The 15039-nt window shown below is 40.9% G+C and overlaps 1 protein-coding gene across 1 annotated transcript; it reads left to right on the forward strand.

Annotated features, from left to right (window-relative positions):
• Window positions 1–4184: 4184 nt before the first annotated feature.
• On the forward strand, window positions 4185–7517 carry LOC102722311 (probable aquaporin PIP2-1). Its single transcript, XM_015839619.2, has 3 exons — window positions 4185–4901; window positions 6872–7012; window positions 7110–7517. Exons 1-3 carry the CDS (start codon window positions 4287–4289, stop codon window positions 7221–7223), a joined length of 870 nt encoding a protein of 289 aa, XP_015695105.2. The 5' UTR covers window positions 4185–4286; the 3' UTR covers window positions 7224–7517.
• Window positions 7518–15039: the final 7522 nt, after the last annotated feature.

A 15039-nucleotide genomic window follows, 5' to 3' on the forward strand; every position in this document is an offset into this window, starting at 1 on the left:
AGCGACAAAGCACCAGAACATTTTTTTGGATGTCAACTTGTTTGGTCGATTTCCTATGACACGTAAGGAATTTGGACATGGGAGCAAAACCATTAGAAATATTATCTTCTTAGATTTCCATCCATATAAAGAATGCTCCAATCTGAGTACATATGCAACCTGCACGCCCGTTTTAGTGCGGACTGATCCTAGATTCAAACCATACTCAAAGTCGACTTAGTTTGGGTCTCCATCTTAACTTGGACGCTCTTGCTATTCTTCCATGCCTCTAAGTCCATCTTTAAGTGTCTCCCTGTCATCTCCATTTTTTCTAATCATAATATAATCATTAGATAACAATCTATTCTAAAAATCATATAAAAAAGAACTTACGAACAAGCTCACCGCTAAATTCAATTGTCGCGTATGAGCTCTTTTGATTGGACCTGGAATGATCATCGAAGGATTATTGTGTATATCAAAAAAAAATGATGGCCTCATCAGGTTCGAACCTAGTGCTAACCTACTACTAGGGATGACAATCGGGTATGATGGGCACGGGTAGTAACTACCCATACCCGTACCCGTCAACCGGAATTATGCCCGCGAGTATACTCGTTACTACGTCACGGAGAAGAAATCCGCCCATACTCGTTATCCGTGGGCATACCCGTTTACCCGCCTCTACATGGGTACAAGATACCAGCAGGTATACCCGCCCAAAACTTATACATCCACAGGTTGACAGCCACAAGATGACAAGAATATTGTATATAACAGCCACATATATAATAGCCACCAGACTAAATGCATATAGTTCTAACAATCCAACTTAAATTCAAATGGCATACTTCAATACAATAAATAGAATTTCAAACGAAATACTTCAATACAATAAATCCAACTCTCCATATGTGACCAAAACAGGAGGAGACACTTGAGAGCCTTGTTCTTGTTCACGTTGGGGACTGCTACTCGTAGTTTCCATCGCTTGACAGTTTGCAAGGAATTAGAACCAAACAACCATGCAAAATTTATCAAGCAAGTCTGAAATCTAAATTGGGATTTTAATCAATATAGAAGCTGCCCTCACCTCCTGAAATCTGAACTGGGCGGCGGCGTCGGCGTCAGCGGGGACGGCGGCCTTGGCCGGAGGCGTCAGCGGGATAGGGACAGGGGGCGGCGTCGGACATCGGCGGGGACAGGGAGGGCGACGTCGGGCGGTGGCGTCGGCTGGACGGGGTCGACAGCGTCGGGCGACGGGGTCGGCACTCGACAGCCTCGGCCCTCGGGCGGCGGCGTAAGCGGGATGGGACGGGGGCGGCCGGCGGCGGCGTCGCTAGGAGGGCGACGGTGTCGGACGGCGTCGTTGTTGTCGAGGGGATGGGTTGCTGGCGGCCCACCGGCGCCGGCTGCGAGGGGAGCGAGGGGATCGGCGGTGCCGGCGGCGAGGGGAGGGAGGCAATCGGCGGCAGTAGGGAGGTTAGATCAAGTGCTGGGATTTCTGGCGGCTGGGTGATGGACTAATGGGGATGAAACCCTAAAATTTTATATATATATACCTCTATGGTTGGGTCCATCTGTCGGTATTATATATGGGTAAACGGGCGAAGTGGGTATTGGTAGTGTCTACCCGTACCCATTGGGTACTACTTTTGACCCAATTAAATACCCGCGGGTATTAAATAGGGAACAAACTCGACCCTATTAGGGTTTTTACCAGCAGGTAAACAGGTAAGCGGGTATAATTGCCATCCCTACGTACTACCATGTTAGCCTACCAACTCATCCACGATGCCACGATGGTAGGGGTTTACCACCAGAGCAGTTTGACTATCCTTAAGAAGGTACCTGGAGATATCACTGTTTTCTATGTAAAATTTGATATCTCTTGGTACCTTAGAACTAGAAGGTACCAAATTTTACATAGAAAACAGTGGTACCTCATGGTACCTTCTTAAAAATAGGAAAAATGTTCTTACCACTAAGATATCCCATGCTGAGATACTCAATCTTAGGGTTTGGTCTTTAGGTCACCGGCCATCTGTGAAATAAGTTCTTAACTCCAACTATTCCTTAATTTTGTTGTGTTCCTTAATTACGTTGTGGGAAGATTTCTCAATGTCAATTGAAAACAAAACAAACGCGTGATCTATTTTCCAAATAAGTTTTATAACGGTTAACCATGCATACCCTGTCATACTTACCAGACGTTCGAGAGGGAAAGAACTCCCTTGCCCCCAAAACAAAAAGAGAGGGGTAAAGAACTCAGCTTAATTATAGCCAGACGTCTATTAAAACATTCTAGTTGCAACCAATAAACACGCCATTGTCTTAAAATACAAATTAGGTGGGCCACGCAAATTGCGCGGCTAGCATTGATATATTTTTTTACATAACTACATATATACTTTTACGTTCTATTACTTAAAAAATAAAAACAACTATGATTTTAAACTCCTACAGTATAGTTTTATATGTTTGATATAAGATTATTATAATAAGTTCTTTGTCTATAAAATTTCAAATGTTCTTATATTTCCACATTCTTCTTCCAATAATAATTTCTTTAAAAAATTACTTTAATTTTTTTTCTAAATTGTACCTCTACATGGACTTTGATCTCAATATAAATTATTTTTTGTTATTATGTTTTTATTCTGAAGTTATTTATAATTTATGGTTGTGCATGAGTTTAATTATGACTGGTTTTCCCACTCCTCCCTTGCATGCTTTTCATAATTGGTGTCTCACGATTTGATAAAATACTTGTTCATTTTAAAAGTATATGTGTACGTGTCCGTTTCAACAAAAACGTGACCTTTTATTTTTTTTCTTCGATTAATCTCACAATTTCTAGCCCCTGAGAGGGGAGGCTTCCCCACGCATATTGCGTGGCCAGTATTGTTGTAAATTGTACATATATATATGGTCTTTTGTCTTGAGAATAATTACTTTTTAATTATTAATTTGAATTTATGTTTTTTAAATTATATTTTTACATATAACCTCATTTACATGTATTTAAATTGTACTTGTACCTAAACTCTTTTCTGCATAATAGTTAATTTATAATTCAAATTTTACTCTTTCTCTTAATTTTTCTATTTTTAACCAAAATTTTAGATATTTCCAAATTATATTCATAGATGGACTCTCTCTCCTCAGTATCAATTATTTTAAAACTTTTAATCCAAGATTTAGATTTTCTAAAGTGTATTTACACACTTTACACATGGACTCTTTTCTTTATATCCGAGATTTGGATTTTCTAAACTTTTGCACATGGAGTCTTTTTTATTATTTTTATTTATTTTTAATTAATCTTTTCTTTCTTGTCCTATTAAAAACATTATCTTTTCGTTTTCTTTTCATTTTTCTCGTCCGATTCAGAAAACTTGTTCTTTTGTCCGTTTTTTTTTTTTTTGCTTTTGTAGAAATCTGAAACCCAACATGCTGATGTCCTGATCAATGCATGACTCACTCGTACTAACACCGCTACACAAATAATGATCACATCCGACCCGGCCAGCAGATGGATCGACATGTCCGATTGATCTAATTCTGTTCAATTGATATCTGCTTTATTCCAAAAGACATGCTTTTCTACTTTTATCTTCTTTTTTTCGTGTAATATCAGAATTTTAGTTCACGTAAGATGACGTGGAGGGCTCATTTTTCTTATTGCTTTATATATTATATATATAATAGATAAGAACACGCGATCATTTTGTCTCGATGGTCACGGGTACATCGATCCTGTTCCTTGTCACGGCATCACGCAACAAATCCTCTCCCCCCTAGTTTCACTTCTCCCCTCTCGAATCTTCTACTCGCAGCAACAGAAACAGACCCGGGAATTCTGGCCTTGGATATATCCCTCTGGGTGGAAGCACGTAAGCCCCAGGCCCCGGCACACAGTAGCTTATCGCAACTAGTCATAGGCATTGGAGCAGGAAAACCAAAGAGGCCCATCCGATCTTATCAGCAAATTTAAATAAAAAAATGCCAGCCAAATTAAAATTTTCTGTTCCAGGACATCAAAGCAAAAAAAAAAAAAAGGTACTCCTAAACAGAATTCGAGTGTGTTTGTTTAGCAATAGTTCATCATCAAGCTGAGGGGGGTGGGCCCACACGACAGTCTCAGCGTGCCTCGTTGTCACTCACCTACTCTCACTTGCTCCATAAATACTACCCTCCTCCTCACTCTTTCGGACAAGCTCAAGCTCCCTCCACAATCGCTTGCAAGGCTGGTCGTGTCACTCCTCCCGCGGCGGCGAGAGCGAGCTAGCTAGCTAAGGCTGGGCATGGCGAAGGACGAGGTGATGGAGAGCGGCGGCGCCGGCGAGTTCGCGGCCAAGGACTACACGGACCCGCCGCCGGCGCCGCTGGTCGACGCGGCGGAGCTGGGCTCCTGGTCGCTGTACCGCGCCGTCATCGCCGAGTTCATCGCCACGCTGCTCTTCCTCTACATCACCGTGGCCACCGTCATCGGGTACAAGCACCAGACGGACTCCGCCGTGGGCGGCGCCGACGCAGCGTGCGGCGGCGTGGGCGTCCTCGGCATCGCGTGGGCGTTCGGCGGCATGATCTTCATCCTCGTCTACTGCACCGCCGGCATCTCCGGCGGCCACATCAACCCGGCCGTCACGTTCGGCCTCTTCCTGGCGCGCAAGGTGTCCCTCGTCCGCGCCATCCTCTACATCGTCGCGCAGTGCCTCGGCGCCATCTGCGGCGTCGGCCTCGTCAAGGCGTTCCAGAGCTCCTACTACAACCGGTACCAGGGCGGCGCCAACATGCTCGCCTCTGGCTACTCCAAGGGCACCGGCCTCGCCGCCGAGATCATCGGCACCTTCGTGCTCGTCTACACCGTCTTCTCCGCCACCGACCCCAAGCGCAACGCCCGCGACTCGCACGTCCCGGTAAGCATCGGAGCAAGTTAACTACTTCCACCAATTTCCTTTTTCTTCCTTCGAAAAAATTGTGTTTTGCTTAAATTGAAGCCTAAGTGACGGTAGATGCTTTAATCTAGTATACTCTAACATGCATGTTGGTAGGAAGTCGAACAGTATTCTTGGTTTTGGTTAGATCGCAAGAATGACAGATGTGAACAAAAAGGATTAGAAAGCAGTGGAAGAATATCCCCATCCTCTTTTATAAAAAGAAACCGAATATTGAAGAGATGCAATAATTTGCTTCCAAAACTCTCTTCTCTTCTCAAAAAAGCTTTAAAATTTTGTCGACAGAGAGCCACTTGCATGCCTAGATTTACCGAGTTTCAGATCTCTTCCAGTTTGCAGTACTACATGAACATTATTGAGCACACCGTACTGTTGAATTTGGCCTTACCGTGCTACCCCGTATTGCTCCAGTACAGTAGCTACTAGCTAGCACCACATAATTGAAGAAAAATCTCTCCTTTTCTTTTCCTATGTTAGTAGTAGAACATTCAAGATGAGCCTAGCACACAGGACATGACAGAGAGGACTAAAAAACTCAACAAACTTATTAGTATCACTGTAGAATTATCTTGGCCATGTCCACAATTTACTTAGGATGGCCATGGGTCGATCCGTGAGTATTTTAGGGTCGACTCTAATTTAACTAAACGAACTAGTTTTATTTTTATAGTGAAACTTAGTTCATTTTGTTAAGCTACGGATGGCCCTAAACTACCTGCCGTTTCCGTCCTTAAGTTTACTGTTGCAAAGCAAAGCTATCACGGTAGCATGGCTGTGAGGGCGCGTGCGGACGTAGTACATCTTGTGTGGCCCTAGCAAAAGGCTGAGCTGGTTCGGTGTCCTGCATATGGTCCAGACCGGCTGAGCTGGTCCGTGCACCCCGGCTGGCCGGTTTTCATGTGATCTCCATGATGAATTTTTGCAGGACCGCCGGTACAAATTTACCCCTTCTAAAACCATTTTTTCCCCTTGCACCATGTTGTTTTGTCCTGGTTGGTTGGTTGGTAGTTCTCCACTAAAAACAAGAGAATATTATTAGGTGAAAATTGTGGTTTTTCCTAGTGAAAAGAAACGGATACTACTACTACTACTACATATGTAGGTCACTTTACGTGGTGTCATCTGTCAAGTGGTGAACATGTGAGTTGTGAAGGTGGTGCGGTGGGCATCTCCCTGGGCATGACTCTCATTGCCGTGTTGGTGGAGGTGACAAGGCGTGAAGAAGCTTTGGGTGCTCTGCTTTTGCAGATTTGCACACATCCCGTCAAAATATGCCTTGGTGACTCTGGTGTGGTTTGGGGGTGAAATGCCCCACTCACCTAGCTTGGCTAAGGCCAAAAAAGCAGCAGGAGCACTGAGACTCACCCTATCATTTCGCTTATATTGTTTATAATTCAAAATTTAAATTTTTAACCTAAAATATGAAATTGATTTTAAGATATGTTTATCGTAGTTTATTTTTTAGTCTTAGTTTTTAAATCGCCAACAACATATATTCATATATTATTTTTCATATGCAAATATTCAGTTTCGCTAATTCCTCAATGAAGCCAAAAGATTTGGGTGCTCTCTCTAGCTTAGTTTGTTCGGTCCAGTTCCTTATTGGAAGGGGCATTACGTGACAAGATGACCTTTTTTGGGCTTTTGGCCACTAACTTTGCTCCCTGATAGACAGTCCCTCGATGTTGATGTTCATTAACATGGTCATGTGGTTGAGGCACCCGACAAACGTCGTCCTGCGCTTGGGGATGAGTGGGTTTAGTTTGGCAGAGGCACAATTTACTCTGTGAATTGTTTGCAATTGTGTGTGCTTCACTGTGTGTTGAAACGACAGTTTCGTTTGGTTACTCGCCTAACATGTGCAATTCTGTGGTAATTAATATCTGAGATTTTTTTCTTCTTCGGCTTGCGTTTGTGTGGCTGTCTTCCAGGTCTTGGCGCCGCTGCCAATCGGGTTCGCCGTGTTCATGGTCCACCTCGCGACGATCCCGATCACCGGCACCGGCATCAACCCGGCGAGGAGCATCGGAGCCGCCGTCATCTACAACAACGAGAAGGCGTGGCACAACCATGTACGACCGACTACTGACTGCATTTCTATCGATCATCTCATCTCCAATTTAATCAAAATGACGCTTTCTTGACATTTCTTCTTCGTCTCCGGTGCAGTGGATCTTCTGGGTCGGCCCGTTCGTCGGGGCGGCGATCGCAGCGTTCTACCACCAGTACATCCTCCGGGCCGGCGCCATCAAGGCCCTCGGCTCCTTCAGGAGCAACGCGTAAGGAGAGCTCGAGCCATTGGTGGTTAATGGCTGGAAGGCGTTGAAGCAAGGTTGGCCATGATGAGGTTTTCTGGTGTTAAGAATTCTCCCTTTGAAAGTACCAAAAAAAAAAAGTATTTCAAGTTCGCCGCTGCTCTCGTCGTGTTGTGTGGAAGAACATCTCTCCATGTGTTGTAATCTGTTTGATCGAAGGGATGCCATGTTAATTTAGCCTGTATTCCCATTTAATTTAGCGACGATAAAAGCATCGATGTGCTGCCTCTTTCTATCTGAAATATATCAGTCAGTTTATCAAGTGGTTCGTTGTGATTACTATGTGTTTTTTCTTTGCCTCTTTTCTGCATATACGCGTGTCTCTGCCTCTCTGGATTGGTATGAGATCTATCAGTTGCTATTCTGAATCTGGACGCTCCGAATTTGATTTGATTTGCATATCTATCAATTGGATTATTATGCAAAGGTAAACAAGAAGTGACACCATTATTTCTGTCCAGTCTCATCATCTTTAGGGTTTCAGTTCCCAAAACCCAAAGCCAACCTACCCAATGACTACTCATATCATCAAGCATGGAGATTAGAGTAGACACATCTGTGATGCTTTCCCAGCTCCATCCATGGATCTCAAAACACTTCCAATCACGCCCTTTCATCGCATAATACTAGTATATAGTTGTCACTTGTCACCATTGTTAAGGCCTATCATTCACTTCATCATGGCATGTGTTGTGGATCCCCGGAGGCTCGTCATCTCCAGCTGTCCTGAGTTGCCACATTGTCCACTTCTGCCTGGCACTATGCGATGAAGTGCCAAACTTCCATTTCTGCTTTGGCCTTTCAGGGCCATTCTTTTGCCCCCCACAGTTTCTACCTCCTCTGAAACGAGGAATTCTTGTCTAAACTTCAGGTGCTTTAGAGGAGCTTTTCATCGCAAATACGCCATTACAGAATTGCTGTAAAGATTTGTCATCACGAAAATTCCTCTAAAATTCAGGTAGATCAATTCCTCCAAAATTCGGGTGCTTTAGAGGAGCTTTTTCATCGCAAATATGCCGTTCCAGAATTGCTGTAAAGATTTTCGTCACGAAAGGAAGCTGACAATCGGAGGCCCACATTTCAGTGAGGCACAGGCTGCATCTACCGTGATGTGTTGCACGCCTTTTTTTTCAGTGACGTAAAAAGAAGGCCCTTTCGTATCATGACGCAGAAGAGAGAAGACATGGGCGTGCTGCTGCTGCATGCGTGAAGAAAAAAAGATGGCAGAACGGATCGAATCCAAGGCCTGCGTTGGAGAGAGATTCATCAGATTCAGGTCAAGAAAAGCTCAAACAAGTCCTTGCAACACCCCAATTTCCATGCCCAATCGATCTCCCTGCTGCTGCATGACGAAGGCTGAGACGCTGTCACGCTGCAGCTCTTGACTGGCAACTGTGCACTGCTGGTAAATGCAGACGCGAAACACTGTGTGGCAGCGCAGTACTACTCCCCGGCCGGTAGCTAACGTTCAAATTTGACCGGCGCGACGTCGACGGATTTCGCAGGGAATCCATGTGCCGGCGCCGTTCACTCTGCATGACTGCATCTCCTGTACTTTACACTTTGTACTTTTGCCCCTCTGAAAATTTTGCAGCTGCCTTTCCCTGGCTGATGCTATGCTGCTATCCGAAAATATCAGCACTGATGAGACGCCCAATCTTTTGGTTTATGTTTTAGAGTAAGCTTATAGACCGTCATCTTTTGACTTTGGAATTAGGGTTATAGTCTAAAAATTAAATTATTAACCTTAAGGCCCCCTTTGATTCAAAGGAATTTCATATGAATTTTAGAGGATTTCATTCCTATGGGAATTTTTCCTACAAAGCCCTTTGAATCAAAGGAATAAATCCTATGAAATCCAATGAAATTTCTATGGAATGCATCTTTCTATATAAGTTTTAGAAGAAATTTAATAAGAGGTTGAACCTTATGGAAAAAATCCTTTGAGTTTATATCTCTACTCAAATTTCTGTGTTTTTCCTGTGGTCCAATTAAACGGTCATTTGTGTGTTTTTCCTGTGGTTTGCAATCCTTTACTTTACACCTACATTCATGTCAGACTCCTATATTTTTCCTATTTCTCCGTTTTTTCATTCCTGTGATTCAAAGGGTCCCTAAATTTAGAGTTGATTTTGATGTTTTTTCACTAAAATTTATTTTAGAGCTTTGGCTTTTAAATTGCTATGAACACGTATATAAAAAATTTATTCGTAAATTATTTTCTATTTGCTTTTTTTCTACTAAACACGTCAAAGCTAAAAAATAAATTTCGTTAAAAACCCCCAAAATAAACTTTAAGTTACAATGAAACCCAAAGATAAAAAGATTTGACCGTGATGGTTTAGTTTGGCTTGTTCCCTACCACCAAGGTGCCCAAGGTTGACGGTAAGGTACTAGGGTCCCTGGGTTTAGCGTTGGGTTGTGCCAACCTTGGTCCAATCTCCTACACCAACTCGCTCTCTAAAACTCTCTGTTACTGTCTGCTCCGTCTCGAAATAAGATTATTTTTCAGTTTTTTGATACAATATTTTGATTCTTCGTCTTATTTGAAATTTTTTTACGATTAATATTTTTATTCTTGCTGGATAATAAAACATGAATAGTACTTTATGCGTGACTAATTTTTTAAGTTTTTGTACAAAATTTTCAAATAAGACGAATTGTCAAACGTTGGACACGGAAAAACGAAAAACGAAATTATTATGGGACGGATACTAATTACAATTTTCACCTCAACATAAAGATAATTTGAAGACTCATTTAAATCTAAGTTAGAGCCGGTTTCAAGTGTAGTATTATCTTAGAAGCAAACACATGTAGAGACCCGTTGGAGAAACCAGGCCCGGGGCAATTAGGGCTTGAGTCCTAGACTTAGGTTCAAAATCACACTAAAATTATGTGAAATTATCTACAAACTTTAAAAAAATGATCAAGACCATGTTAGCTCAGTCCTAAGCTTAAGTATTTTCTGGTTCCGCCCCCTTAGAGACCTAAATTGAGATTCACTTATTTTATATATAATTTATATATGTGTCTAAATTTATTAGCATTCATATGAATCTAGGCCAGATTAAAAAGCCTTACATTGTGAAATGAAGGGAGTACGAGTTAGCAATTTATTAGTAACATGTATACACAGAAAGTTATAGTCATTTTTTTATAATTAGCATGTGCATATGGTAACTATGGTATACGACAGAAAGTTAGCGTGCAAACCCAACGCTAGTTATAAACGTTAGCACATCACCACATCATCCTGCCAACATGCTCACCCACGCCTGTGTGTCGTACGCACCAAGGCTATATATGTGTCATTTCATCACGCATACAACAAATATTTCAAACAATTATTCTCCAAAAAAAACTGTCTCTCGACATACCTATGTGTCGAGCGCTAGCTCCGGCCTCCGCTCATTGATCAAAATGCCTCCATCGTATCCCGTCCTAAATGCATGAACAATATTTCTGTCCTACTACAACTTTTCCCAAAATTCGATCACTCTAACGTCACAATAGGCATGAACCGCTCTATCTACCTGGACCTGGATGAATTGAACATATTTAAAGTAAATGGTAAGAAAAACAATAATGACATAATGACAACAATTGCTCATCTATATTATTTTCATACCCATGGCATGATCATTTATCTATATATGTTCAGTGCCTTCTCAATATTCATTCATTTTTTGACAGACCAATAAGGAAGTTTTATACATGCCAATCAAGAAATGCAATGTTTAAGATCATGATTTTGGGATGAAGCTAATTCCTAAGGTTTTACTTCAATGTCTCAAATCAACCAACAAACTAGAAAAAAGAGAGAATAAAATATGATACCTTGCTTGCCAACTTCCCCATAAAATCCGATGAAAATCCCTTAAAAATGGCTTGGATTTGAAGAGGGGAGTGGGTGGGAGCAACGTTCACAAAACCAACGGTTTCTCCGCCACGACGGTTATCGCGATAATCACAATTATCGTGACAAGGAACCATCCAAAACCACTAAAAAACTATAATAATCACGCTACGCCAGGCCGTGGCTCGGAGCTCTCCGTGGTAAGGTAAACCCTTGGTGGGAGTAGAGAAAAAAATTTATGTTCTTATGTGGCAATGGGAGGAAAATTAATTGGCTCGCTTGTGTACGATATTTCTCTTGCCACGTAAGCACCAGACAGAATTGTCGTGGGGCTTCTAGCATAGCGCTAATACGTTTGGCGCTGAGGCATTGAAATCATTGGGCATTGAGGAAGTGATTTATTTATGAAAAAAAATGGTTTTCTAGGGATTTTTTTGTAAATTAAAAGAACAAAATGTACAAATTGAGGGCACGGGCTCGAGTACAGTAAATAGTATTAGCTCCATCCTGCATGATGTTCGTCCTTCGGGCCATTTCTACTTTCTTCGGCACGTACGAGCGTTTGTACTTGGAGTACTGAACTCCAGGGGTCAATTGCATATGCCTGCAGAAAAAAGGACAGCGATGGTTATACGGATTTTTACTAGGACTAATACTGTAATTTACAGTTTGTTATTTTTTCTAAGAACACAGTACAGCGCAAACGTTCATAACGCACGCACACTCTTCCCTAATCTCCTCTAGGAACGCACGCACGCAAACCCACGAACGCTTCGTTGTCGACGCCTCAGGTGCTACCGAGTCTCTTGTAACCACTGGGATACAGGCATCCCAGGCCCTTTTGCTAATTTACAGTTTGTTATGGAGTACTACTGACTTTGAACTTGTTGCTGCTGCTGAAAAAGAGAAAGATAAAACGAGTAAATAAAATTTTTAATAGTACTGCTTTTGAAAGTCCTCGGCAATGTCCGGGACATGCATGGTTCTCTATCAAAAGAGCAAAAGGGTGATTTGAAGGCAGAGAAATGTGGAGTTTTATGTTGAAAAGTCAAAAATCTTTGCATTGATCTTTGATGGAGTGGTCCAGTCGAACTCAGGACAATTTGGCCAAACATCATCGCAGACGTAAGATAAAAATAAGTACTCCTCCTAACCCATCTTTTCATTTTTACTTACGATTATAAACTAAAATTTAAATTTCCAATCTTAAAAATAGAGTAGATTTTAGGTTTTTTATCGTACTTTATTTTTTAGCCTTAGCTTTTATTTTTCAGCCTTAGCTTTTAGATCGTTAAAAACATATATATAAAATATTTATTCATAAATTATTTTTGATTCATAAATATGCCGTTTGGCAATCACTCCATTGGTTTCGGTATTCGATGAGACAATTCAACGTAATCATATTTCAACCATTTAAACTTTAGGCAAAATTTGCTACAGGGCATCGAAAAAACACGTAATTAGCCGGTGGACACTGTAAGATTATGAATTTGCTGCAAGACACTATAAAAATATGGTAATTAGCTACCGGGCACTCCGACCAATTTTTTATTATTATTAGAGTTAAAAATTTTAAAAATGATGAGATTGCCTCGGTGGCCAACCCGTTATGCGCCCTCGTCGCCGCTGGGTCACCGCCGTCGCCACTGCTCACTTGCCCTATAGGCTAGGGTTCGGGTGTGGTGCAGAGTCGAGACCAACTGGGTCTGGTTTGACTAGACCCAGTCGACATAACGGGTTTGCCACCGAGGGCAATCTCGTCATTTTTAGAATTTTTGACTTCAAAAATAATAAAAAATTGGCTGGAGTGCCCTATAGCTAATTACCACACTTTTATGGTGCCCTGCAGCAAATTCGTGATCTTACGGTGTTCACCGGCTAATTACACGTTTTTCTGATGCCTTGTAGCAAATTTTGCCTAAACTTTATCATAAATATATTTTATGCCATTAAGTTTACACCGATTCCACGATTTGCATTGATATGTTATTTTTTTCATAATATGCCATTGAGTTTGTAGCAAAAGAAAGTTTATGAGAAAGCACATTTTCATTTGTGTGGAGCAAACAATCCGTTCCACTAATCTAGTGCATAAGCTAATGATATTTTCTCTTTACCCTTAATCTCTCTATAAAAAACCTAAAAATGCTTATATTTATTTATGAACAGAGAAAATATCTTGTCTTTTTGAAAATAGTACAATTCATCATCTCTAGCTATGACGAAAATAAAGAACCAACTATTAGATATATGATCCATATTTACATATATAATATATATTTGGATTATGACATTAGTTTTTTAATATGACTTCTCAGAATCTACTGCCTTTATTTCACAGGGGATGATTGTACGTATTCGTAAACAAAAAATAATTTATAAATAACAATTTTGTGTACGTATTCTTAGCGATAATTGGGGATAGCCAAAGCTGAAAAATAAACTTCTATGAAAAAATCTCAAAACCAACTTTAAATTTAATTTAAGGTTGAAAATTCAAATTTTGGCTTATAAGTATAAATATAAATAAAAAGATGCGAGTGGCAATGCATGAATTTTTAATATTGTTTAGATTTGTATAGATATTATTGAATATAGACATAATTAAAATGTCTTTCAATATAAAATAGAGGAAATATGTTTTAATCAATTTGGTACAAATATTGACATAAATATCTTGATATTTAGCACGTCGTATTCTTGTGTATCAGCTAGCTCTGTTCGTCGCCTATGTTGTAGCATCATGACGACTAGGGTACCGTGACTATGACACACACCTTGAGTACCCACTAGGGAAATTTGCCATCCATCATGTATATTTGGGTCTGCTAATTGGCTACATGGTTAACATCACGTTTACTCTTTGGTCACATTTTTCATAAGGTCCTCTTGATTGGGCTGTCAAACTTCGAGATTTTTGTGCAGCCAAAAATGCAGACGCCGGAGACATAAGTTGTCTCCACCACACCCCCCTATTTTAAGAAAAAAAATCAGTATGTGCAGCATGAGCTCTTAATTATTGGGAAGGCAAAATAAATCATAGGAGTGCTATCATTACAATTACTATGATTTTGGAAATCATTGCAACCATATTTGGGAGGGAATATATATATCTCTCTCTCCAAATTATGGATTATGGATGGACAGCTGCTTGCCAGAGAAAGGGCATGTGTCATTGCATGATTTGGATCCTTGTGTAGACGAATATGCTTGGATTATGTTTCAGTTAGGGGTGGACAGAAATGCTCGTTAGCTCGCTCAACTCGTGACAAACTCGACTCGGCTTGGCTCGGCTCGTTTTATTTTTCTAACAAGCCGAGCTAGTATTTTAGCTCGTTAGAGATAACGAGCCAGCTCGAGCTGGCTCGTGAGCTGCTCGCGAGCCTATCGAGCTAGACCAAAGATACGTGATTCATCGGCATTCATTGATTCCACCACGGAAAGCATGTGTTCAATACTTTATAGGTTCACCATGTAATTTTTTGGTTCAAACTTTAATATTTAGATACAATTTGATATGATTTGGATGTTTGAACTAAAAATTTGCTTATATAATCTATTAAAAAATTGTTTAAATTAACTTTTCATGCATGGCTCGTGAGCCTAACAAGCCAGCTCGAGCTTTGTAACGAGCCGAGCCAAGCTGGGTTTTTAGCTCGTTATAATAACGAGCCGAGCCGAGCCAGCTCGTTATCTTAACGAGCCAGACCGAGCCGAGCTGGCTCGTTATCCACCCCTAGTTTCAGTGCAAATCATACCTTGCATTAGCCTTAGGGTATGGAAAACACCGAACTTCATATTTACAAATAAAAAATAATTTATAATAAAATTTTTATATTCTTGTTTTTAGCGATCTAAAATCCAAGGCTGAAAATAAACTACGATGAGAAAAATCCCAAAATTGACTGCAAGTTTAATGTAA

This window comes from Oryza brachyantha, chromosome 7 (genome assembly GCF_000231095.2).
Source record: "Oryza brachyantha chromosome 7, ObraRS2, whole genome shotgun sequence".
NCBI classification, from domain to species: Eukaryota; Viridiplantae; Streptophyta; class Magnoliopsida; order Poales; family Poaceae; genus Oryza; species Oryza brachyantha.

Bases quoted from the DNA above. Each gene is read 5' to 3' on its own strand.
- LOC102722311 (XM_015839619.2), top strand. From the start codon at position 4,287: ATGGCGAAGGACGAGGTGATGGAGAGCGGCGGCGCCGGCGAGTTCGCG. The intron at 4,902-6,871 runs GTAAGCATCGGA...GCTGTCTTCCAG, and splicing joins CCCGCGACTCGCACGTCCCG to GTCTTGGCGCCGCTGCCAAT. The intron at 7,013-7,109 runs GTACGACCGACT...TCTCCGGTGCAG, and splicing joins AGAAGGCGTGGCACAACCAT to TGGATCTTCTGGGTCGGCCC.